Source organism: Chrysochloris asiatica, unplaced genomic scaffold, assembly GCF_000296735.1.
Source record: "Chrysochloris asiatica unplaced genomic scaffold, ChrAsi1.0 scaffold00109, whole genome shotgun sequence".
Classification (NCBI taxonomy): domain Eukaryota; kingdom Metazoa; phylum Chordata; class Mammalia; order Afrosoricida; family Chrysochloridae; genus Chrysochloris; species Chrysochloris asiatica.
The window spans coordinates 5,251,060-5,277,441 of record NW_006408627.1 but is presented as its reverse complement, the minus strand read 5'-3'; the positions used below and the strand labels follow the sequence as shown (position 1 = coordinate 5,277,441).

At 34.9% G+C, this 26,382-nt stretch overlaps 1 protein-coding gene across 6 annotated transcripts in view; it reads left to right on the top strand.

The window, feature by feature from the left end:
• The window catches only part of MAPK10 (mitogen-activated protein kinase 10), a 513,930-nt gene that overhangs the window by 398,161 nt on the left and 89,387 nt on the right, over window positions 1–26,382 (top strand). For 3 of the 6 annotated variants that reach the window (XM_006867739.1, XM_006867740.1, XM_006867737.1), the window contains 5 exons: window positions 8,906–9,035; window positions 10,026–10,084; window positions 11,625–11,763; window positions 12,445–12,610; window positions 15,259–15,330. In XM_006867739.1, the coding sequence (XP_006867801.1) occupies window positions 8,906–9,035; window positions 10,026–10,084; window positions 11,625–11,763; window positions 12,445–12,610; window positions 15,259–15,330 (566 nt within the window). Of the gene's footprint in view, window positions 1–8,803; window positions 9,036–10,025; window positions 10,085–11,624; window positions 11,764–12,444; window positions 12,611–15,258; window positions 15,331–25,345; window positions 25,418–26,382 lie in introns of those variants that run through there. The other 3 variants (XM_006867738.1, XM_006867742.1, XM_006867741.1) reach the window with 3 other exon arrangements.

Here is a 26,382-nt window from a genome sequence, read left to right as displayed (position 1 = left end):
CTGTCAATCTCTGGTTGTTGTCTGTTCTTGTTGGTTTTCAATTCACAGAACTCCTTTAGGATGTTTTGAAGCACTGGATAAGTTTTGATAAAATCTCTTAGATTCTGTTTATCCTGGAATGTTTTGATTGCACCATCGTATTTGATTGATAGTTTTGCTGGATAGATGATTCTTGGTTGACAGTTTTTTTCTTTTTTTCTTTTAGGGTTTTGTATATGTCTCCCCATTGCCTTCTTGCCTGCATGGTTTCTGCTGAGAAGTCATAACTTAATCTGATTTGCTTGTGTTTTGTAAGTGACACTTCTCTTCTCCCTGGTCGCTTTTAGGATTCTCTCCTTATCTTTGATTTTGGAAAGCCTTATTATTACATGTCTTGTTGGCTTTCTTTTGGGGTCTATTCTTCCTGGGAAATGTTTGCCTTCTTAAATGTTTATCTTCTCATATTTCAAGATGTGAGGGAAATTTTCTTCCAGAATCTATTCACTATCTCCTCTGTGGACTTCTCTGATTCTTCCTGTTCTAGAATGCTAATAATTCTTAAGTTGTTCCTCTTCATGTTATCCTGCATGAATCTTAGACTCTTTTCAGATAGTTTTATCTTTTTTTTCAGCTTGTTCTTCATATTAGCAATATTGAGAGATTTGTCTTCCAGCTCAATAATTCTGGTTTCCATCTCTTCTATTCTGTTCCTTTCCCCTTTCAGTGTATTATCCACTTCTGATACTTTATTATTAATCACCTGGCCATCTTTTTGCAGGTTTTGAATTGTTTCCAATGCTGTGTCAATCTTGTTTGATTGCTCTTATAGTACTTTCCTCACTTCTTCCTTGTTTTCCTCCACCCCTTTTCGGAGCATTTGAATTTTTTCCCATATTATTATTCTGAATTCCTTCTCAGGCAAATCCAAAACTTGCTCTTCTTCTTCTGGGGAACCTTTGTCTCCAGCTCTTCTGTCTCAGTTACTCTTTTCTGGTTTTGGACATGTTTTGAGATATTTTCTTAGTTTTTGTTTGTCATTTCCAGTGGTTACGTGGGTTTTTTAATGCTTAAAAGGATGTTTGTTGCTGTGTTATTAAGCTTACTGGGTATTTCCTGCTGGATATGATCAGGGGATAGGCATCTCTTTTTGCATGTAATGCTTAGCAACTGTTATTGGCTCTCAGTGTTGGAATATTATGGGGTATGCTTGTAGCTTGGCTATATGGCCACGATTGCTGACTCTTCTTGGATAACATAGGGAGAAAAAACTCCCAGCTCCAGGAAAAATTTGTGATCAAAAGGACCAAGAGCGGAAGCAATATAAAAGCAGAGACAAAAACCACAACATTGAAACAAAAATAAAGCTATGGCTGACTGTCCACTCGCCTTGCTACACAGACAGTGTGTGTGAACCATAGAAGCCTTCAGCAGTGGGTGGGGGTGTCCACTCACTCAGGTCTCTCCTTTAGTCACCACTGTAGAGGTGTGTAGATAGATATTGAGAAGTTAATGAGAGAAAGATTTTCTACTGTTTTTGTCTCTGAAGGTATGTTATGTATCTGTGTGTGCACAGCATAATTCTCAAAATAGTCGCATCTTTTTATGTTGGGGTTTTACAGATAGTTCATATGGTTTGTCTGTCCAGCCAGACCAGGTTTTTTCTTGCTGGATAGGCTGGAGTAAATGTTCCTGCAGAAGTTAACTTTAGGGCTGGGACCCAAAGCTAATGTCACAAACAGCTGCCAAGCTCTTTCTCTCTGTGCAGTGGTAAAACTTTGGGTTCAGCATTGAACTTTTTTTTGGTGGGGAGGGGCATACTCACCTGCCTGAAGGTGTCTGAGCTTGGCTAAGAAGGTGCAACAGGGAAGAGGAGGAAACACTGTGTAGAATCCTCTGCACCTCCTTTTGCAAATGTCACTGCACTGCTTTTAGTGTTGGTTCCTTGTGCCACCAGTCTGGCTGTAGGCCTTCCCTCTGAAGTCCGTCTGGGTGGGGTGGCTGCAGATGGAGTCCCATCTCAAGTGATTTCTAACTTGCAGTATTTTCCTTTATATCATGATTTTTTCACTTGCATCTGTGGGGAACTGACACCCTGTATCTTATGCTAGATCCAGAGCTCTGGTGGTGTTCCATGAGCACAGCTTCTGTAGATTTTGAATCCCTCCCCCACGGAACATTTCCTACCTGACTGTCTCTGCTGCCTGCCAAAACCAGAACTCTTAATTACCTTTTTTGAAAACAAAATTTTATTGTGAATTGAGTGATGGTTTACAGAGATGGACATGAGTTTACATCCAAAAATCCTACACTTTATTTCATCTTAGTAATTGCAATTCCTCTGTGTAACAACTGTTTTTCCACTTCCTTCTTGTGGTTCTTCTTTCTATTTCACCCTCCGTTCCACCCCTTCTCAACTTTGACTTTAGGTAATCGGTGCCCTTTTGAGCTTGAATGATTGACCATTTCATGGTGAGGATACCTTACAGTGTTGTTGCCTCCCCTTTTACTTTGTTTTCTTGAAATTTTCTCTTCAGCTCTTTTCCTTCATCATTCTCTTTAGTGCCTCTACACTCAACACATTTTAGAGTTTCTTCTGATATCCTTTTTAGACTTTCTTTCCTGTTTTTTTTATTGCTTTTTGCTTTGCTCATGTATGATGTTCTTGATGCCATCCCGCAATCATTTGAATCATGGTCTGCTGCTTCAAATCTAATACTGAGATGCTCTCTGAATTCAGTTGGAATGTATTCTAGGTCATATTTTGACTCTGGTACAGTGGTTTGAAATTTTTTCATTTTCAGTCTGAACTTGCATATGAGAAATTGATGGTCTGGTCCACAGTTGGCCCTGGCCTTGATTTGGTTGATGTAGTCAATTTGATTCCTATGTATTCCATCTGGTGAGGTCCATATATATAGTCACTTTTAGGTTTTTGAAAAAAGATATTTGCAATGAATAAGTCATTGATCTTGCATAATTCTATCATTTGATCTTTAGCCTCATTTCTGTCACTATGGCCACATTTTCCAATTACTGATCCTCTTTTTTTTCCCAATTTTCAGATTCCATTCACCAATTAATTATCAGTGCATCTTGATTGCATATGTTGTCATTTACAGTCTGAAAAGTTGGCAGAATTCTTAAATTTCATCATTACTGGCTTTAATGGCTGGTGTGTAAATTTGAGTAATAGTGCTATTAACTGGTCTTCCTTGTAAAGGTATGATTTTTTTTCCTATCACAAACAGCATTGTACTTCAAGGTAAATCTTGAAATATTCTTTTTAACAATGAATGTGTCACCATTCCTTTTCAGTTCATTGTTCTCAGCTTAGTAAACCATATGATTGTCTGATTCAATATAAGTAACACCAATCTATTTCAGCTTACTGATTAGTAGTATAGTATCTCTATGGGTTCCATTTCATTTTTGATGTCTTCAATTTTCCAAGACTGATACTTACTTTCTACATTGTATGCTATGATTATTACTGGATGTTTGTAGCTGTTTTTTTTTTCTCATTTTGAATTATGTCACATCAGCAAATGAAGGTCCTGAAAACTTTATCATTAAGGTCAACTCTACTTTGAAGAGGCAGTTCATCCCCAGTCATATTCTGAGTGCCTACCAAACTAAGGAATTCATCTTCTGGGACTATATCATAATGTTTTCATCTTCTGGCACTATATCTTAGGTACAAATGTTTCCACTGCTACTCATAATGTTTTCAGTGGCTAACCATTTAGAAGTGGTCCAACTCTGCTTCTTCCTAGTCTGTCTTAATCTGGAAGCTCAGTTTAAACCTCTCTACCATGGATGTCCCTGCTGATATTTAACATACGAGTGGCATAGCATCCAGGATCACAATAATACAAAAGCTACCAGAGTATGACAAACTGACATGCAAATAGTGGAAATGTTCTTGGAGAAAGGAAAATTGCCAAGTCAATGAATATTGCTTAGACAACTTGTGATCACCAATCTACGATACTGGTATTTGTCTCAACTTGTATTTAGCAAAAGAGAAAGAAGGAAGCCAAAGACACAAAGAAGAAGCTAGCCCATCAGACTTAAAACATACACAAACCATGGCTCATTTGTCCTGAGCCCAGAGCCCAGTTACCACTCTAGACCTCTGACCAGGAACATAATGTTGTTGTTGTTGTTGTAAGTGCCGTCAAATTAGTTCTGACTCACAGTGACCTTGTATAGAGTTTCCAAGGTGCTGCTGGTGAGTCTGAACCACAAGGTCAGTTCAAACTGACCTTGAGGTCAAGTGTTTCTCTTATGGTGTCACACCAGGACTCCAACATAGTAGAGATTCTTAAATTAAGAAAAAAGAAGGCCAGACTTTCTGGTCCATTAGAGACTAAGAGAATTCCTGAAGCTATCACCCTTAGATACCCTCCAAATAGTTAACATTACCCTACAGAAAAGATGATTTGACAAGGAGTATGGCCAAGGATGACAGATTAAAGGAAATGGAACAGTCAGAGTGGAAAGAAAGTTAAGACAATGGAAGATGTAACCAATCAATGTCATTGTACAATATGTACTGAAATTGTTAAATAGGTCCCAAATTTTGTGTGTAACATTTTACCTAATACATAATAAAATATTATTTTTTAAGTATTATTGTTTAGAAAGAATTTTTATATATTTGTATAAGAAATTGTCTGAAATTCTGGAAGGTAAAAAATTAAAATACATTGAGAACAAGATTTGTTTGCTGGAATGTGTTTATGTGCATGTGTGTGCAAGCATTGGTGCTTTTATACAAATATACACAAGGAGATAAAGATAGCCTCATGACATCATAAAACTGGATTAAATGATAAGTGCAGCATAACAACAGACATATATATCATTATTTTGGGAATATACCTGCTAGAAGTGTGGGTGGGTTAGTACTGTGTGTTAAGATACATACTTGCTGGAAAATCTTTATAGAGATTTATCTGCCTTTTTATGGGCATAACAATAAAAGAAAGAAAACCGTTGAAAGGAAAAATAAGATTCTATGGATCAAGACTCTTAAAAAAAATAAATGACTCAAGAGTAATGGGAAACTTTGACTGAAGAGCAACATTGATGTCAGTTTTGCAGATGCATTTGCTAAACTGCTGCCAGTAATCACCAATGAATTACAGAAAATGGGAAAGATTTTAGTGCCAGTCAGGGTTCATTGCAGAAGACAGAAACATTTTAAGCAGGCAGAGGTTTAATTAGGTTCTTGCTAAGTCATTGGAAGCCTGTAAAAGTTGGTTGCAGCCTGGGTTTCCCGTAATGACTCCCAGACACTAGGCAGCTGAGTCACAAAGGGAGCGCCTACCTCTCAGACTAGCCTGGAATCACCACATTTATGGACTACAGTATCCCAGCTGATATTCAGGAATCATAGGGCTAGAACTGCATATGTGTTACTGTTATCCTCACTGCTTCGTTTTACTGTTACCTCTCTCTGCTTCAATAACTCTTCTTACCTGGGAAGCTGGGGAAATACCCAATCACTGCTTCAGAAGACAGCCACACATCTCTATAAGACCTTACTTGACAAACAAGAAATTTCAGAAGGTGACTGCCAACTTTTGCCTTACAAATATCTCCCAAATAAATCTCCTTGTCAGGACTTTATTGGAATTCAGCTGAAAATGCATCTGGGAAACACAGATCTAACTTTTAAGTTTCTAACTGTACAGAAAGGCTTGGTAAACAGTGGTCAAATGGAAGTTCAATGATCCAATCCACAGTATTCCACACAACTGTAATCCACAGTATTCCATCGACAAAATTCCTCGAATCTTTAAGTGGAAGGAAGGGGTTACATAATGACATTTGCTGAATTTAACTGATTAGAGAAGATGCCCTCTGAGCTACTAAGAAAGAAACCAGTGGTCACTGTAAATTGGAGGTTCATTGAAAATGACTAATAATGGATGGGAAACTGGCTCACTGTCTTGTGGGAAATGGTCAATATCTCAGTATCTCTGACTACCATCAACAAGCCTCACTTATGACTGACATGTAGTATCATGCTGATTCACTATATTATGAGAAATATAATAGTTAAGCTGTGCAAATATGTCCGATATTCTTGCATTCAACATTCTGAAGCAAACTCTGATTAGCAGATTATTGACAAGGAGACCCTGATCAGATGCTATCTGGCTGCGGTGTCTGGAATCACAATAGGGCTATTTCAATCTGCCTGGCTGACTGATGCCTGGATTTAGTTGTGAGCTACTTCCTTATTTGGGCAGGCAATGTCTGCATTTGCATCTCTGACTCCTTTTTATTTCTCCAAGCCTTGTTGCTATTCTTTCTATTGTAATGATTTCAGTTTTATTTTAGCACAAGATACAGTCTTTCTATGTAAAATGACTATTCTGATCTATTTTGTGTTCATAAGATTGCTTAACTTCAGAGAGCAGGTTTAATTCCTATATTTGCAATGTCATTACTGACTTTGTGCACAACCTATAAAATGCAGGTCCATTTGACTCTTTCCTTTACCTGTACTGCCATTGGTTGCCTATAAAGAGCAAAAATAAATATTGGAAGAAAACATATGGAACAAAACTGAAAATCATAAAAATAGACAAGGTTTATTGGTTGGATGGAAATTGGTATAATTCTTCAAGCCTGGAACTGAAACCACTCCCATAGCTTAATTTCCAGCCAAACAATAGATAGGTCTATAAGGGGAGCAGGAATACTAGGGAAGAACACACTCCTAGGAAAAATAAACTTTTGGGACCAAGGACAAAGTTTAGAAGGCAGGCAGAGTTAAGAAAGAAGGATGAATGAAAGAAGGAAACACAGGGGGGAAGAGCGATGAGTGTTTTACTTTGTGGAATTGCAATCGATGACATGAAACAAAATATGTATGAATTGTTGAATGGAAACTTTATTTGCTCTGTAATTCACACTAAAAATTTAAAAAATAAATAAGAATTTAAATACCACCGCTGACATAGTTCAATAGTAACACAAGGTTGAAAATACAGGATTTGAAATGAACAAAGACTCAATATTAGCCAATGATGAATGATTTGACTACCAAAGTAACCAGTACAGATTTAGCTGTCTTAATTGTGTCAGAAATGAATTGTTGAATAAAAAGTGGGAAAATGAGTGAAAGAGTTGATAACATTACACTAATTTTCATTGACACTCCATGCCTAGAATAATAATTATTTAGCGCAAGTTCTACATTTTCAGAAGGTTTTAACAGACTGGAGTACATTCAGAGGAAACTGGCCAGAATGGTGATGGGACTTGTAAAATGTCTGACAAATAGTGGTAGGACACTGGTGACGTTCATTTTGAGAAGGAAAAGACAAGGGAAAAATAATAAAAGTGGGGTTGTTAAGCACTAATTCTAGGTCATGTGTTGTGCTCAGACTTTTAAGTCTGATGTTAGTGAATTGCATGTTATTGGAGGTACTTAAGCAGAAATTGACCAAGCTTTTGATGGAATATGTTGGAGGGAACTAAGTATAAAATGGAGTCCTGGTGTGGCTATGTGGGTTAATGCGTCAAACTGCAAAGCCATTTGAACTACAAGGTCAGTGGGTTCAAGTTCACCACTTGCTCCTTGAAAACCCTATACAGGGTTGCTATGGGTTGGAACTGACTCGACGGCACCTAAAACAACAGCAACAAGTATTAAATGGGATCATGGACTTGATGAACTCTAAGACTGTCTGACCCTGTGAATCTGTCAGTATCTTATAAATAGCACCCTTCCTTGGCTTCAGTGGCATGAGCCCTAAATAGCCAATATTCAACTTCCAATTTAATTGACCAAATGTAGAATCCTCTGGTTGATTCATTCCCTTTGTAGAGTCCTTTGGCTGCTTCATTCCCTTCTAATAGTAAAGACAAAACGAACAAAATCCAAAGCTGGTGGGATGGAAACAAAATATTTTGTGTGTGGGTTATTAGGTAGAGTAAGAAGAGCTGCTCTTCCTTCCTCATTTGATTCCCAGGCCCTGCTATGTCATCTTAGCATAGCAGAAACAAATATAGGTTGCTTTTATAAAGCATGACCAATTTCCTAAGGAGAATAGTTTGAAAGTTTAATGTTATTAGTTTTTAGTATCGTCTTTGTGGTTAAATACTTTATTTTTGAAATACTGCATTTGCTATTTTGAGGTTTATTATTGCTGATGAGTAGACTTTGATCTTGAACAAATCTGTGCTTTCATGTCAGTTAAAGTCACATGTTAAAAACTGTTTCCTGTGGAAAGGGGGTGGGAAACTGTTTCCTGTGAACAAGGAAAGAATAGATGCTCACTTAAAACGACCAAAGAATGATGTAGTTCTATAGGGAGAGAAAACTTAGATAGTGTATATTTATAGATGAGGAGTTCAAAACCAGAGATAATAAATGATTTGCTCAAAGTCTCATATCTGGTAGGAATGTTGAATGTTTTTCTTGCTTTCTTTCTCCTACTCATTGATACAATTATATACTGTATTTTTTTGGCAAGATATGCTTTTTCCCTCTTTTCCAAGGAAGTAGGATAGTTTTGTACTATTTGTGCCAATTGCTATCAAATCAATTCTGACTCATGGAGACCCCGTTCGTGTCAGAATAGGACTATACTGTATAACATTGTCAGAGATGGACTTTTAGGAAATAGATTTCCAGGTCTTTTTCCCAAGTGCCTCTGAATGAACTCCAACATCTAACCTGTAGAAGACTAGCATATTAACTGTTTTCACCATCCAAAACATATATTTTTCTATTGGCTGTACATTTATATCTTTCTTTACAGTGATATTTGCATATTGCTCGAATAGGTGTTACTAGAATAGAATTCCAAAATAGTATTTTTTTTAGCTATAGCTTTGTGTAGCAAGGCAGGCGTTCTAGGGTTTTTTTTATTGTTAACTCTGGATTGCTCTTGGATATCTGCAGTGCTGCCTACGATGCTGTCCTGGACAGGAATGTGGCCATTAAGAAGCTCAGCAGACCTTTTCAGAACCAAACGCATGCCAAGAGAGCCTACAGGGAGCTGGTCCTCATGAAGTGTGTAAACCATAAAAATGTGAGTTTTGTTGTTATTTTTAAGCCACAGCCAATAGGAGGTTGCAAGATTGAGATAAGAAATAAAAATGAGGCAACTTCAGTAGAAAAGACTTGGTTAACTTGCAATTTCTGCCTTTTAAGATGGTTTATCTTGCCCATATGCTCCATTTGATTTCATTGTCCTCATGATAGCTTTCTGTTTAAAAATCATCTGAAAATCATATGGCATGGAGGAGATGAATTTGATAGATATTTCCTTGTTATGTAATTAACCATATTTGGTTATTTTTTCCCAATTAATCAGAGAGTTTCATGCTTTGCAAAATGACAACTACTACAAAACATATGAGGGATTTCAAAAAGTTTGTGGCAAATGTAATTACTTTTTTATTACATTTTCCACGAACTATCTGAAGCCCTTAATAATTAAATTAAAATTATAAGAAGATATGTTGTTGTTAAGTGCTGTTAAGCCCATTCCAACCCATAGCAACCCTATGTAAGGTTTCCAAGGAACAACTGGTGAGTTTGAACCACCGACTTTGGGGTTCAACCAGACTTTGCAGTCCACCACATTAACCCACAGCCCCACACCAGAACTCCAAAATGGCAATAGTGGTCTGCATTGGCCAGGAAGATATAGACTATATATTTTTTAAAGTATATCTCTTTATATATGTTGTTGTTGTTAAGTGTTTTCGAGTCAGTTCCAAACCATAGCAACCCTGCATAGGGTTTCCAAGAAGAGACTGGTGAGTTTGAACCACCGACCTTGTGGTCATATATCTTCTTGTAATATATTTACTAGTAGTCAATAAGACAGAGATTTATAAGTATTTGTTTTCTATACCCACCAGTGCACTGGTGTTGGGAGTTTGAGTTGGAATAGATACGTCTTCAAAATATTTTTTAACTAATTAATTTCTCTTTTTCTTTCTTCCTTCCTTCCTTCCTTCCTTCCTTCCTTCTTTCCTTCCTTCCTTTTTCCTTTCCACTCTGTCTCTTTCAGATTATTAGTTTATTAAATGTTTTCACACCCCAGAAGACATTGGAGGAGTTCCAAGATGTGTAAGTAATGAGACCCAAGAAGGAGGAGAGAGCATAGCACTCAATAACTCAAGGGAAATTTTCAAAAGGCAAATACATAGTAGAATGTCCAGTAGAGGTAAAATACATATAAGATCTGGGTGATAGAGCTGCGTAGATGAGTTATAAGTTAAAAAAGGTCTATTTATGGCGGTGTGTCCTGAAGGGGTATTTCTATCTTTCTGTCATGATGGTATTCTGTACTTGGTTGTTTCATGTTCTTAGTTCCATCAGGGAAGACATTACTTCGCTTCCTTCTTCTTCCTCTTATTTTGATTCTATGAGCTTTCAAGAAAATGTCAAAAACTTTGAGAAATATTAAAATGGATTTGATAACGTTCATCTTTACTTCTATTTTGTAGAATCTTTGAATTTGTGTTAGAAAAATCTATCTAGAAGTAGGATAAGTAGTGGACCACAAGGTCGGCAGTTCAAACTCACCAGCTGCTCGTCAGAAACCCTATACAGGGTTGCTGTGAGTCAGAATTGACTTGACAGCACTTAACAGCAATGGAAGGATCATGAGAATACGCAGAGGAAGAAGGTGATTCTCTAACACTTCTTTACATAGATATCATGGCATTCAATAGGAGGAGCTATTCTGCTTAAAAAAAAAAAAATTGTAATCATTATACTAGAAAAGAATTAAGGAAATACAAGGAAAAATTAGAGCAGGTGGAAAACATGGATATTAACACTCATTGGCATTGAGTCTATTCTGATTCATATCAACTCTATAGGATAGAGTAGAACTGTCCCATAAACTTTCAAGGTTGTGATCTTTATGGATGCAACTTGCCACAGCTTTCTCCTGCGGAGCAACTGGTAGGTTTGAACTGCCAACTTTTAGTAAACAGCTGAGCTCTTAACCACTGTACACCCAGGTCTCTTTATCCATACATTAACCAGACACTAATAAATGCTTGTGGAGTGTTATTATTATCTAGTATTTAGGCACTGTTGTTGTTTTGTGCCATGGAGTCGGTATCAACTCATAGTGACCCTGTACAGGGTTTCTAAAGCTGTAAATCTTTAAGGGAGCAGAAAGCCTCATCTTTCTCCCGTGGAACAGATGGTAGTTTCAAACTGCTGACCATGAGATTAGCAGCCCGATTCGTAACCACTGTGCTACCAGAGCTCCTTTTGTAGCACAATTTGTAAAATTGTAAAATTGTAAAAATTCGAATTTTTACATCCTTAATTTAGTCAAAGGTAGAGCTAGAAGTTCAGAAGACTTACCAGATTGTGGTACAAATGGTTTGTGTTAACTACTAATCTTGAGATTGGAGGTTTGAACACACCCAGTGGTTCTGAGCTTCTGTAAAGATTGCATGCAGCCAATGAAACTCTATTGAGCATTTCTACTCTGTAACAACACATAGATTCACCATGCGTTGGAGTTGACACAATGACAAACTTTTTTTGTCATTGTTTTCTGACTTTATTGAAGCACTTCAATAAAGTCCAGATTATAAAACAATACGTTTTGTAATTGGGAACTAACACCTGAATTTACCTCTAGTTACTTAGTAATGGAACTGATGGATGCCAACTTGTGCCAGGTGATTCAGATGGAATTAGACCATGAGCGAATGTCTTACCTGCTTTACCAAATGCTGTGTGGCATCAAGCACCTTCACTCTGCTGGAATTATTCACAGGGTAAGAACACATACTTCAGAATTATGATTATGATGCTTTTTTACTACGTGAGAACTTGTTTAATATGATGTACTTTCTCATTTCTTTGACAGTAACATTAGTTCATAGTTAACTATTGTGTAGAAGAAAATAAGTTCACTATTGGGTAGAGAAAAATTCTAGATTTACTGGAGTTCTTTTTTTGTAATGCTGTTTTTCAGCTCGTTGAGAGTCAGCTTCTGAAAAATCTCTTGCCTGATAGCTCCCTGGTTGTCAGAAGTCATATATGCAGCTGAAATAAGATAGTTCATTTCTAGTGTGTTCTGGCAGCTAAAGACAGATCTGCTCTTCTGTCAATACATCCTGAAAGACTTATGTTTCTATTAGGTTAAACCTGAAGGATAACAATCAATGACATCATTAAAAAAGAACCAAAAGAGCTTACATTGTTTAAACGATAATAGAGTTTTCTTCTGGATTTTTAAGAGCTCCAGAGGGCATTTAAAAAATATATATTACATAAACTAATTGTAACCTTCTTTGGGACAGTAATCATTGGCCTTACATTGTGCTTTGCAGGCAAGGAGTGTTCCCTCAGTGTGATTGTAGCACAGGTCATCTTACCTAGTTGGTTCAGTAGATGGAAGTCATATGTTCAATTTGATGTTGGCTTTTAATTTCTTCTCTTGTTCCTATCATTAGGATTTAAAACCAAGTAATATTGTAGTCAAGTCTGATTGCACATTGAAAATCCTTGACTTTGGACTGGCCAGGACAGCAGGCACAAGCTTCATGATGACTCCTTATGTGGTGACGCGTTATTACAGAGCCCCTGAGGTCATTCTAGGAATGGGCTACAAGGAGAACGGTAGGGATGCTTCTGAGGAGCAGAATAAAAAAAAAAATGTAGGAAATGAGTGCATGTTTTAGATAACCAAGAGTAATATTCTTTTTCATGTATATTTATGAGATTTTTTAAATAGAGCTGCCAGCTTTCATATTCAAAAAATTTTTTTACTACTACTAAGAAGAAGCTCTCATAAAAAAATGTGAAGGATTTTTCTAAGAAGCATGCTTTGCTAGAAGAACTCTAAAATGTTATAGTTAAAAAGAATTATAAATGGAGTCTTGATTAAGCAGTCAAGTGGATACTGATTAGGCCACATGCTGTAGATATTGAGAAAAATTCCTATTTGGGCTTCGGCACAATTCAGAGTGAGTGCGGAAACAGGAAGAGATCTATTTTATTTAACCATTTGGTGTTCATATGATCTCTTAGAGTGATGATTCCAGTCCTAGGGAAAGACAGTCAAATAAAAAGGAACCAGAGTCCTTGGGGTGAAACTCCTAACAAACTCTAAATGAATACTGAATTTGGAATCATCCACATTATTCAAATTGAATAAGCATTTCTTTAATACTTGAAACTGCTCTATAAGTAGTATCTAGGGTAGCAATTGCTTAGTAAACCTTTATAAATTCTAAAAACCATAAGAAGTGGGAAATATTAACACTTCATCTTTCATAAAGAAAATCTAATACTCATCAACAGTTTATAAAGGAAGGTAATGTGAATCTTTAAAATGTATTCCAATGTAATTTTATTAATTAAAATAACTTATAAAACAACATATTAAATTCCTATTAGAAAGGACTGTATTATCTTGACCAGCAAATCTCTTATAAGTAATGCAGTATATTAAAGGAAAAAATGTACCTAATATATTTAAATATGATATTATTGGATTAAAGATAGCATGTATATATCTCTCTAGTTATTTCTATATTCTACTTAGTTCCTAGCAGTCTATTCTGTATAAATTCTATTAAAATACTCATCATTGTATAATGTACAACTAAAGAGCACTTTTATGAAAAGTCTCCATCCATCAAAGTTTAAAAATAAACTGTGTCTTTTCACATTATAAAACAGAAAATAGTTTTACGCCTTCCTACAGAGGAAGTGGATGAGCTCTGGTAGCATAGAGGTTATGAGTCAGACTGATTCCTTGTGAGAAAGATGAGACTTTCTGCTCCCATACAGATTTACAGCCTCAGAAACCCTATGCAGGGTTGCTATGAGTTGGAACCGACTTATGGCACACAACTACCACCACCACCACAGCAGAAGAGAAAGTGTCAACTCTTAAGTAGATCAGGTGCATTTTAATGGGCTCCACTTCTAGTGCTCTTTGACTCAGAAGAAGCCTTTCTAGTACTCTTCCCAAGGCATGGACCAAATGTAATATATTGGGAAAATAAGATTGTTGTATGAATCCTTTACTAATTATAGTTATTTCAAACTGTGATTTTTTTAAAAAAAAAGTATTTTAAACTATAATAAAAAAATCTACCATCTATGTGGTATATTTGTATTCTTAAAGTAAAAAAAGGAGCAACACTTAACAAAAAAATCAAGTGTCCAGGGGACTGACATTCTGATTTTGCATATCCTGATCTCTTCATTTTTTGTCACACACAAGGCATGGTTATTTACCCTTTTTCTTCCCTGCACTAGAAAGGGTTGCAAGTCAATGCCTTATTATTCTTTTCTTTTCTTTTCTTTCTTTCTTTCTTCTTCATCTCTAGAATGGAGGAGAAAGCACACCTAACACTCTTATGCTGTCCTGCCATTGCCCGGAACAAGGTTATCATGCAGAAAGCCCGCTTGCTCCCACATCAGGCATGTCCTGGCTGTCCAGTGCACCTAACCCTGCCTTCCTTCAATTTAATGTTCTTAACCCCAAAGCCCTTCTTTTCCTTAATAAAAAGTAAATGGTAGAAATCTGCCACAATGTGTGAAATATCCTTAGTCTGAAAAATAATTGGGAACTAAATATTTATATTTTTTCACTTAAAATATATTTTTAATATTTTTTTCAATTTACTTTATATCAATTTCTCATAGATTTTTTTTTTTAATATTTCAAAAAAAAAACTAAAACTGATGACTATTTATAGTGAAAACTTCAAAAAGGAAAAACTAAGTCTTGCCTACCAGGGGTTCCATTTCTTCTGTCTGCCAACCATGGTACCAACTCTCTTCTGTTATCTTAGCTTTGGTTGAATGTTCTTTAATTTGGACAAAAGTAGGTGACCTGTAGTTGAATAGAACAGGAAATGGAAACAGTCATCCTACAGATTAAGATGATTTCCTCTACATCAGCAAATGATATTTACAAAATCTTTAAGTGATTTTTAACTGCCAAAGAGATGCTTTGGGTTTAGCTGCTGCTTTTTCATGTCATGAGTGTAACTACCTTTTGGAACTAAGCAGGTGATCAGAAGCACCAATAAAGTAGTTTATTATTATTGTTAATTTAAATTCTCATATCAGATAATGTTTACATAATATTGTAGTGCTGATGTTAATTCACCTGCTGGCCCATTTTTGGTGGGAGGCAAAAATTATGCCATCTAATCAAACTTCTTTTTCCTCCTCCTTCAGAGATCAATTATCTTAGTTAACTTTACTTTCCTCCCTTTTCTTCACTTCCCCTCTCTCTCCTATTCTAGTGGATATATGGTCTGTGGGATGCATTATGGGAGAAATGGTTCGCCACAAAATCCTCTTTCCAGGAAGGGATTGTATCCTTGTACCTTTTGCTGCAGCTTTACCTGTTTTATTTTCTCTCCCTTTAATCATTTAATGATTTTACCAGGATAGTAAAGATAGAAGCAAAAAGTTGGGTAAGTGGTGTCATTTTAATTAAAAAATAAAAATAGTGTTGATTCTAAAATCCTGACCAGTACTGAAGAATACACACCACAGTGACTTACTTTAATTGTATTTTCAATGTTTTTTTTTTCTTCTTAGATTATTTTCTTGCTTGTTATTCAAAATATTAATGCTTATTTTTTGTTTTTCATAAGCAAGAAAAACCATCAGACCCAAACAATAAAAAAAAACTATTTATCTTTATAACTGGCAAAACCCCTCACTATTCCCAAGTATTTTCCATTTTGTTTCTAAAATCATTTTATGCTTCTATAACATATAAGAACATTTCTCTCCTTGTGACATCTTAAACTCTCTACAGCCTCATGAATCTGAATGACTGTGGACATTACATCCATTTCTAAATAGGTCACTAAATAGCATATCCTCTTTAAAAAAATGAACTTTCACATTTAAAAATCATGCCTACATTCAAGTTGCCAGAAGTCAGGTGAGTTTAAAATCAGTTTCCCTCACTTGACATAGAGATGCAGCACATATGCTCGCTTTCCCAACCAAATTTAGAATTTTTAAAAAGCAGTGTTGATTTTCATTCTACTACGAATTAGGCTGCAAACCTCAAGGTCAGCGGTTCGAAACTACCAACTATTCTGCAGGAGAAAGATGAGGCTTTCTGCTCCCGTAAAGATTTATAGCCTCGGAAACCCTATACGGGGTCGCTATGAGTTGGAACCAACTCCATGACACATAACAGCCACCAGCATATAGCTGATACAGTTTATATAGTAATAGCAAAATATACTTTTATAAATACAGAAATATTCTGCTAATGAAAACTAGCGTAAATCTAAGTATAACAATGGATAATTTTATTAATGATAATCTAAGATTGGGTTCAGTATATTTACTCTGAATTTTTTAAAAATTGATAATAAATGTGTAATTAATAATAATCACCTTGTTAATGATTTGATTTGATTAACTTGAACCCTTTCTTTATGTAAGAAAGATTATAATTTTTATTTAAGTCAGAGAAAAGGCCAATGACATACACACAAAATCTGATTCAATAAGAAGCTAATACCACAATGGAAGTGCATTTATTAAGGCCATTATTAATACTGCTGGTGATCAATAAAATATTCTCTAAATTCCAATGGTAATGAAAGAATAAAGTTATTTTCCAGAACTGTGCTGTTTAGTATGTTAATCACTACTTACATGTGACTGTACTTGAACTCTGAACTGAGTTGTGTCATGTGTATAAAATGCATTCAGGATTTGAAGACATGAAAAAAAGAATGCAAACTATCTATAATTCTTACACTGATTTTCTGTTGAAATAATAACCTTTTGATTATAGTTGATTAAATAATACATGTTGTTAAAATTGCAGGAGAAATATGAGACTTTCTGCTCCTACAAACACAGCCTCGAAAACTCTATACAGTGTTGTTATGAGTTGTAACTGACTCAATGGCACTTAACAACAACAACAATGTTAAAATCAATTTCTTTTTCTTTCTTTTTTATGTGGCTATTTGAAAACATCAAGTTAACAACAATTATGGAGGTGCAGGATCGGGTTGTGTTTTGTTCTGTTGTGCATAGGGTCTTTACGAGTTGGAACCAACTCAATGGCACCTAACAACAGCATGAGGAAATTTAAAATCATATATAGTTTTCATTCGTAGCTGTCACTTTTCTAGTGAATGGTCTGGTCTAGGACAAGAGATAGTGACATACATGGCAATGTATCTTAAACTCTTAAATCTCCATTTGCTCCATGGGAAGTATCATTTGCACTATCAAATTTCACATGACTCCATAGGAAAATTCACTAGACTTTAAATTACTTAGATTAACTTCAAGTTTGGGGATCAATTATATTCCTAATGTGATTTACTTGAACTGTATTACAGTTCATATTCCAATATAGTGATACCACTCAAAAGCAGGAATTTCTTTTTCTGTACTTGGGCCTTTATGGTATAAAATATTTCATATCAAAAAAAGAAGAAGAAGAAAGAATCTTTTCGGACTCAAATTCTCAATCAGTGCTCAAAGAGAAGTTTCACAGCCATACCTCTCTAATCTTTCAGTTTTTAGAATATTAGATGTCATAGGCTAGCTCATTTCAGGTCCCATCGTTGTTTTCCATATGGCATGATTACTCACTGAGACCTAATTTAGTTCTCCAGGCATTTACCAGGGTTGTACATCTGTTATTCTAACCATATTCAATTTAAAAGTCAATGTAATTAGGAAAAAACAAACATTTTAACCAAATATAACACTTTAAAAAACAAGCAAACAAATATAATAGCACTAGATTAGTAATTCTCTATTCTTCCAAATTTCTTTTATAAGATCCCCTCTCCTTCTCTTTATTCTAGTTTGGATCATAGAAAAATGCGTAGAATAAGTTATCAAAAATTAATACACAAAATTTGTTTTCTTGGTAAATGTGACACAAAGAATTAAATGAACTCTTCTAATCTACAAAATATAGATTATGATAAGTCTGCCTTCAGTATTCCTTTACCTTGTGTGTAGATTGCATAGAATATGAGTCTTTGATAGCCTAGTGCATATGTAAGAGTGAGCATGCATGTAGAACTAAAACTAAACAAAGAATTAACATGCATACATTTATAGTGGAAAACATCTTACTTAAGCTCAATTTTTCTTAAATAATTTCCAACTGATATGGGTTAAATGCTGTTTCTTTGGAAATGTTCCCATTTGAATATGACATCTTAGGTTATTTTACTGATAATTAAAATGATAATTTGATATTTTATGCCATAGTCACATTTCAAAAATAAACAAAACCTTAGAGGTTTCTATTAACATTGAGCAGCATGTTCTTTGTGATTTCCGAGTGGAATTGTTTCATTAATCTTCCAAATTAAATTATGTTCATTTTATGAGTAGGACTCATACCAACACTAGAGATTGAAGCATTGAACCAACATAACTAAACCATGATAATCAAATACAAGGATGGAGTGTATCCATATGGAAAAGGATTATAGTAATATTTAACATCTTGAAATGAATCCAACATTTCCTACAAGGAATAGCAAAGTTCAGGATATGATCATTGATACCTTAAGATTTTAAAAATAATCATAAATTCTCTTGACTTTGACTCAGAATTGTTTAAAATTACTTCTAGTGAAAAATTATGTGATAATACTCCATTTTCATAGTCATAATTGTTCCTCTCTCTATGTATACAACTTTATAATGTTCCCTTTCTTAATCTGGTACCATAGTGGTTACGATTCAGGCTGCTAACCTCGAGGCCAACAGTTCAAAATTACCAGCCATTCCGTGGGAAACAGATGAGGCTCTCTGCTCTCGTAAAGATTCACAGCCTCTGAAACCCTGTGTAGGGTCACTATGAGTCAGAACCGACTCCATGGTACTTAACAACAACAACAACCAAAATTAGTAAAGTGCCTGGATAAATTAGGAGAGCTAGTGAAATTGTGATTGATGACTGAAGTGTCAACTCCTTTCATAGATCAAAACTGTCTCTGAATTTTGAGAAACACTGTCTGGACTCCTTGACTGTTGATTGATTATGGGGTCAAGATGATCTCATGGGGTACTTTTGTTTTGTTTGTTTCTTTTTACTGCTATATTGAAGTGCTGGTTAAACAAATAAGAAAATATGTGAAACATATATTTGTTTTTTCTTTCATTAATTCAATATCCAAATAACATTTCTAAATATGTAAAGCATTTATTAATTATATTATACATTATTATAATCAATTTTCACTATGTCCTCATGACAAAATATATTTCATAGCATATATGTTGATTTAATAGGGTATGTGGTATTACTAAAAATCTTAGACTTAGGGAAAGAAAGCAATAAATAGGTCAGGTCCATTATTTTCTTTACACAGTTCAAAGACCATATAAAAGATATCAATAACTTTATATTCCACTCTGATTTTGTTTCTTTCAAAACTTATTTACTGTAAAACTGTTCTATAATGTATTCTGGACTAAAGGAAGTTAAGGACTAAAGAGTTACTTCCTCACATGCCCCAGATCCATACCTTATTCTTCATTCCTATAATTTCTATAATACCAATACAATTTTCATGAACCCTTTGATTATTTGCTCATTTTTATCTTTTCTTTTAATCCTAGTTCATATGGCAGAACCTTCTTCATGATGGAGAAGGAAACAAGTATGCATAATTAAATAAATTCCTTAGTCTTTTCTTCAATATTCTTTTCAAACTGACCTTTGACCTATTTGGCACTTATGACTCATTTTATGAATGGCTCTAGCCCAAGACTCTCCCTACAATAATTAAATAAATCTTGAGCTCATGTTAGAATAGGAATGAAACAGTGTTTCTGATTCTGTTCACTTTCTAGTGATATGACTTAATCTAAACATAAGTTGACTTTGTAAAATACTTCCTTTTCTTATCTCACAGGATGCTTATGAAGATAACTCATTAAATACTTACAACATACACACATACCATAAATACTTCCATGGGTTAAGAACTCCTATTTTTGCTTTATAAAGCTAATTAATTTTAGGAAACTCCAGATTCAATGACCTTCTAATTGAATTAGCTAAATAAAATGAAAACTGGGTGTGGGATACCTAAAAGACCATTTAAAATAAGAAATTACTCTCTCAAATGATGCAAAATTAGAAAACAGGTGAAGAAAAGTAAAATGAATAGTTTGACACTTGAAAAAAATATTTTTACAAAGTGATTGTATTTACTTTGGTGATTATATGAAATATTTGGAGCCCAGATTTATTATTTGTTGATTAGAGCAAAGAATTTATTTTAAAGATATTTTTGCAACATCAAGATAACTGCAGGATTGCTGGGATTTTGAAAGATGACAATTTGAAATGTTTTGATTCAGTAAACATTATTTAAGTCTTTTGATGTTAAAATATTTTGCAAGTTCATTAGTCTATAATTTTACTTATAATATAATATAGAGCTAAAAGTTTCCCTTTATCATTAATTTGAATTGACTTTCTGTTCAGTTACACATAGAAAATAATATACATAGCAAGTCTATTTTAAAGATAGATGAAAATTAATAACATTATGCAATAACTGATGTAAAGAAAGAAAAGCAAGTTAAATTGGCAGACTGAAATAAAAAATTATCCCGGATTTCCTGGCCTTAGAATGTATAGATTTTTGTCACATTAATTGGTGTTTGTATTTCTTGCTTAGACTTACATGTACAAAATATGTCCATTTTTCATTTATTTATATTGTTGTTAGGTGCTGATGAGTCTGTTCTAGCTCATAGCGACCTTGTATAGGGTTTTGGAGGAGCGACTAGTGGGCTTGAATCACTTACCTTGTGGTTAGCAGTTCAGTGCTTATCCTACATGTACATCGGTTGTTGTTGTTGTTAAGTGCCGTGGAGTTGGTTCCGACTCATAGCGACCCTGCACAGGGTTTCCGAGGCTGTAAATCTTTACGGGAGCAGAACGCCTCATCTTTCTCCCGCGGAACCGCTGGTAGTTTCGAACGGCCCAATTCATAACCACTACGGTAATATTTTATAATTCCTGTCTTTAAAATGAAGTCTTAAAACTATGTGATTTTGTTAAATTGTTGTTAGTTTTCATCGAGTTGATTTGGACTCATGATGGCTTCATGTATACAGACTAAAATTTCTCCAAGGTTTTCAAGGCAGATAGCTTTTTGAAAGCATATCAGCAGACCTGTCTTACAAGGCCCCTCTGGTGGATTTGAAACATCAACCTTTTAGCTAGTAGTCAAGTGCTTAACTATTTGCACATATAAGGATTCAACAAATCTACATTTTGAAAACCTAATGGACAAATTTTAAAGAAGTTATGCTACGGATTCTAAAAACTATGAAATCTTTTTGCTATCTACATTGAGATATTCATCAAAAGAATTTTATCAAAGCATATTGCCTAAATTCTATGCTGAATGAAAATTTCATCAGGTTGGTTAAGAAGAAAAGCAGCTATGTTTCAGACTCATACTTTCAAGAACCATACAGTCTCCTCTACATATAATATTTGCCAGATTGAAAGATAGAAGTTCAGGTAGACAAAGGATTATTTAATCAAGGATCATTATACAAGCCTTTAGATAGAGTGTAGAAGTAGCAACATAGTGTTTTATTTATTTAGATTTAAATTCACAGTGCCAACCTATATCATTTTTATCTCTTGACTAGAATTAATCTTGATGTGGCACTGTTGTCTAAGCACTTGACTGCTAACCACCAGATCAGCATTTCAAACCCACCAGCAGTTCCTCAGAAACCCTACACAGTTCTCTATGAGCTGGAATTGATTCAACAATATTTAACAACAACAACAATGCCCAAGAAATGATAGGACTCTTGAGGTTTTCAGAGGTTCTCACTTAGAAAATGAATAACTAACTATATTTTTAGTATCACTAAAATGTACTGAGGAAATTGTCTTAGTTTCCAAGTGTTAGAATTGCAAATGAGCCTGCTCTCCATCAACCAAAGTGAATGCTGATGAGGGAGGAAGAATATTAAGAATCAGACTCATAAAATCAGTCAGAATTCTACCTGGACAGTATTAGTGTGCAGAACTATTAAGGAGAACTAAATATTGTAGCAGAATTTCTCAGAAACCATAAAATTATAGTTGCCAAAAGTAATTTCATTTTCTAATATGTATGAATAAATAACTTTCACCTTAAGGCCTTGTAAATGCCATAAAACAATCTGATCTCACTTTGATAACGAACATATACTTGGTGAGGAAAGGCTTAACACCACTTGTAATCCCACCTGCCTCAATAAAATTCAGCATCAAATTCATTTATCTAGTCCTTGCTTCACATGTTATGATTAATTCATAGAATTTAATATAATCTTGAGAAACAATCCTGGCTTAAGTATATAAAATTTCATATGAATTCATGTATTCACATTTATAATTTATAATAAAGGGGAGCACCATGGCTCTGTAGGGTAAACACTGAACTGCGAACCATGAAGTTGGCAGGTTGAGCACACCAGTCACTAATCAGGAGAAAGATGAGGCTTACTGTTCCCACAAAGATTTGCAGCTTCAGAAACCCCATATAGGGTCACTAGGAGTTGGAACTGATTGGGCAGCAGTAACAACAGCCATAATTCATAACAATTGTTTAACATTTGCAGACACGAGGCTTAGCCCGTAAGTGGTAAAAACATGGCTACTCTCTAGAGATAGGAAACAGTGAATAAAGTTAATGGGAATTGCAAAGTTTTCCAGGATATTTTCACACAAAAAGATGTAAAGAAAATGAAATTAGACTCCTACATTATAAGTTTGGACCTAGAGTTTACATATCTCTGCCTTATTTTTATGCAAAACCTTTGTGATTCATTATGTTTATCTTGGGTTCTGTCATGAAAACGAATTTTCCAAAAATGTTTCTTTTTTACTTTGGAATAGATATAATATGATTAACCAGTTTGTTAAACCAGCAACTATCTAGAACCAGTAAAGACTAAAGGAAAATGGGACTAGGGTCAATTTAGATCATATGTTTGATGTTGTAGGATAAAGCACTGATGTGCAAGGTCAGTTTGAGCTTCAAGAGCCATGGTTCAAACTCACCCGCAGTTCCTCGGAAACCCTATACAGGGTCGGTATGAGTTGAAACTGATTTGATAACACTTAACAACAACATTTTTGCTATGGAGAGAACAGTGGCTATGTACAATGAGCACTGAACTATGAACCACAGAGTAGTCAGTTCAAATCCATCAGCCACTATGCAGAATAGAGATGAGACTTTTTATTCCTGAAAAGATGGCCAGCCTTGGAAACCCTACATAGAATCACTATGAGTCAGAATTGACATCATGGCAATAAACTTGTTTTAGTCTATATTGAATACATGATAATACATAACTAATATTTATTGAGGCCTCCTTATCTACCAGGCAGTGTAGAAGTAGCTTTACCAAGTATACTTCTTTTGAGTCTTTTAAGAAAGTCTACATCATCTAGTGTGGCACTGTGGATCAGTATTGAACTGCAAACCACAAAAAGTTTTGTAGTTCAAATTCACTAGCTGCTCCTTGAAAACCCTATGCAGGGTCACTATGAGTTGGAATCAACTCAATGGCACTTAACAACAACATCATAAATATAATTCATCATCTACATTTTAGAGGATGAAATCAATGGTGAAAGATTAACTTGGCCAAGGCTGCAGAGTTCGAAAAGAGTCACGTTCATTCTCCAGCAGAATAAGTGATGTATCTGTCAGAGATATTGTAGAAGATAGCTTTACACAAAGTAAGACATGGAAATAGATATGTTGTAAGTTCCAGCTGGGTTTGTAGCCTTTTCCAAATGTTTGAAGAGATACAGGCAAGAGAACAAACATACTGCTTACTGAGCCTTTAGCAATTTATGTAATGTTTAAATTTTGTGTACCTATTCCACAATATATATAAAAAATACAATTTAGTTGAACTGGTCACTTCAGATGATACTTGCAACTTAAAAATTATATATAAGGCTTCAAAGATCATTTGCTTTCTCTTTTAATCAAAGATTTTCCCATCAACCTTTGATGAGACTGATATATCAAATTACCAATGCTTTAGTAATAAAGGAATGCACAACTGTTTGCTCTATCTTTCCCATTTTTGCATGTTACTTGTTTTCCTAAAATGGAAGCAAACAAGTTTACTTCTCTGAGTATGCTTGTCACTTTCAAAGCTTTAACCATTTCTTTGCAGTGATTATTCCGTTTAGGTGTTAAATCAAACAATGGGGACTTTGGGTTTAACCCAGATGTGAAAGTTTTACATTGGAAAGAATCTCATGAGGAATTCTTTAAGATCACTGCCAAATTACAAGATGTAATTTGAAAAGTAAGTGGAGCAAAATGACTCTGTTGCTATCCTAATGCCTACTCCTACTTACTCCCCCTCAGTATCCCTTATTCCTCTAGAGTTTTTTCCTCCCTGTAAGAATGGCCTTATCTCTTTTTCTGACCTTCCAGTAAGAAATGAGAAATCAAGGATAGTAAAGTGGGAGCTTTCATTTACTTGCTATGCCTTTCCCTATTTTGTCCTTCCCTGTCTACCGTCTGCACTAGTTTTCTGAATTCGTTCTGGATTATAACTGGAAATCACTGAGAGACCATTGTTAAGTTCCCCTGGAATTTCAGGTTTCCTTGATTTAGAGTTTTTAGCAGAAGTGTCAGCTAGCTCTTTAGTCATGTTGTGTGTTTCATGTTGATTCATTCCATTTAGAAAGTCAGCATTTCTTATCATTATAAAGTAACCGTGTTTAAAATAACAAAACAAGCCTTCCTGTTTGGGACACAAGCCTTTGATGGTAATCAATGCGCCTGAGCCAACATATTCCAAAACACTCATTCTTGAACTGGCATGTATCTTCTTGAAACATATTCACATTTATAAACAAGAGTCAATGTGTCTTATAAAGGAAATCTTTTCTTTTTTTTTTTTTGAGGTTGCTGGCAGCTCAGATTTTCCTTTTCAAATATGATGTACAAAGGAATAAAAAAGAAATTGATTTGCATGTTTTCCATATTAACACAATCTAGAATCATTTACAACACAAATTGGTAGGATTCAAGTCGATGAATGCAAATTAGACATCATAAATCAGCAAGTAAATTAATCACTGCATTATAATTGCAAAGTAATATTATCATATATTAGGTAGCATTGGATTGCTCAGCCCTTGTATTCTCACCCTTTCCCTGTTTTAAAACACTAATGATCCTAAAACTGGCATCTCCTCTAACCAGTGGTAGGTCAGGCCACTGCTCTTTGAAGTGGGCAGCTGAGGGTTTAAATTTATTTGTTGTGCTGTTTCTGTGTTCCTGTTTATCTTCATTTCATTTTTGTTTTCAGTTGACATGTGGTCAGTAGGGTGCATCATGGGAGAAATGATAAAAGGCGCAGTGTTGTTTCCTGGCACTGATCGTATCCTTCTTAGCAGTCAGTGGCCTCAATGGGTGTCAGTCTCTATCAATTCCCTTTGGTCTCCAATGCAATACTGTGTATGATGTAAATTTACTGCTCTTAAAGAGTTTTTGTGAGATTCTGATGTCAAATATCTCTAAGATGGCATCATAAGAAAGTAACCTCATCTTTTGGACAGATCTTAGGTGGCTAATACATTGCCAACTAGGAATGATTCATGTAGAAAGATCTGCTCTAATTCAGTCCAACCAAACTAATAACAGTGATGAACTTTTATATATCTAATGTTTTAGGTGTTTAAAAATTAACATATAGTCAAAGCTATATTTTAAATGACAAAATACCTTGATTTTAAGCTGAATATCATTTTAAAACATAAGAAATACCCACTTGGCATGGAAACACTTTGTCAGATTTATGTCTACCAATAAGTATAATTCATTTATTGTAACACATTCCGAGATCCTGCATATAAATTTCATTTAAAAATTGCTCCACCTCTTCTAAAATTAATTTTCTCATTCACTCCATTTATAGAAACAATATCTCCAATTCCTGTTCTCATTTTCTCCATATTATTACAAGTGCACTAATTAAAATTTCATTAATTGGTAATGATTATATGAAATATAAGAATAAATGCATTTGTATTACTTGGATAAATAGACGGGTTGTAGGCAGCAAACAGCAAGTAGAGATTCCAGACTCTGTAATTTTAAATAGTTATGGATTGTTGTGTTGTTAAGTGCCATTGAGTCAGTTCTGACTCATAGTGTCCCTGTATAGGGTTTCCAAGGAGCAGCTGGTAGATTTGAACCACCAACCTTGTATTTAGCAGTTCAGTGTTTATCCTACAGCACCACACCTATTTAATGGATCTAACCAAAGGCTTAAAAATATTCTCTAAATTAGTTAAATATTTTCTATATAAATAACATGTGAAATATTATTTCCTCACTGAAGAC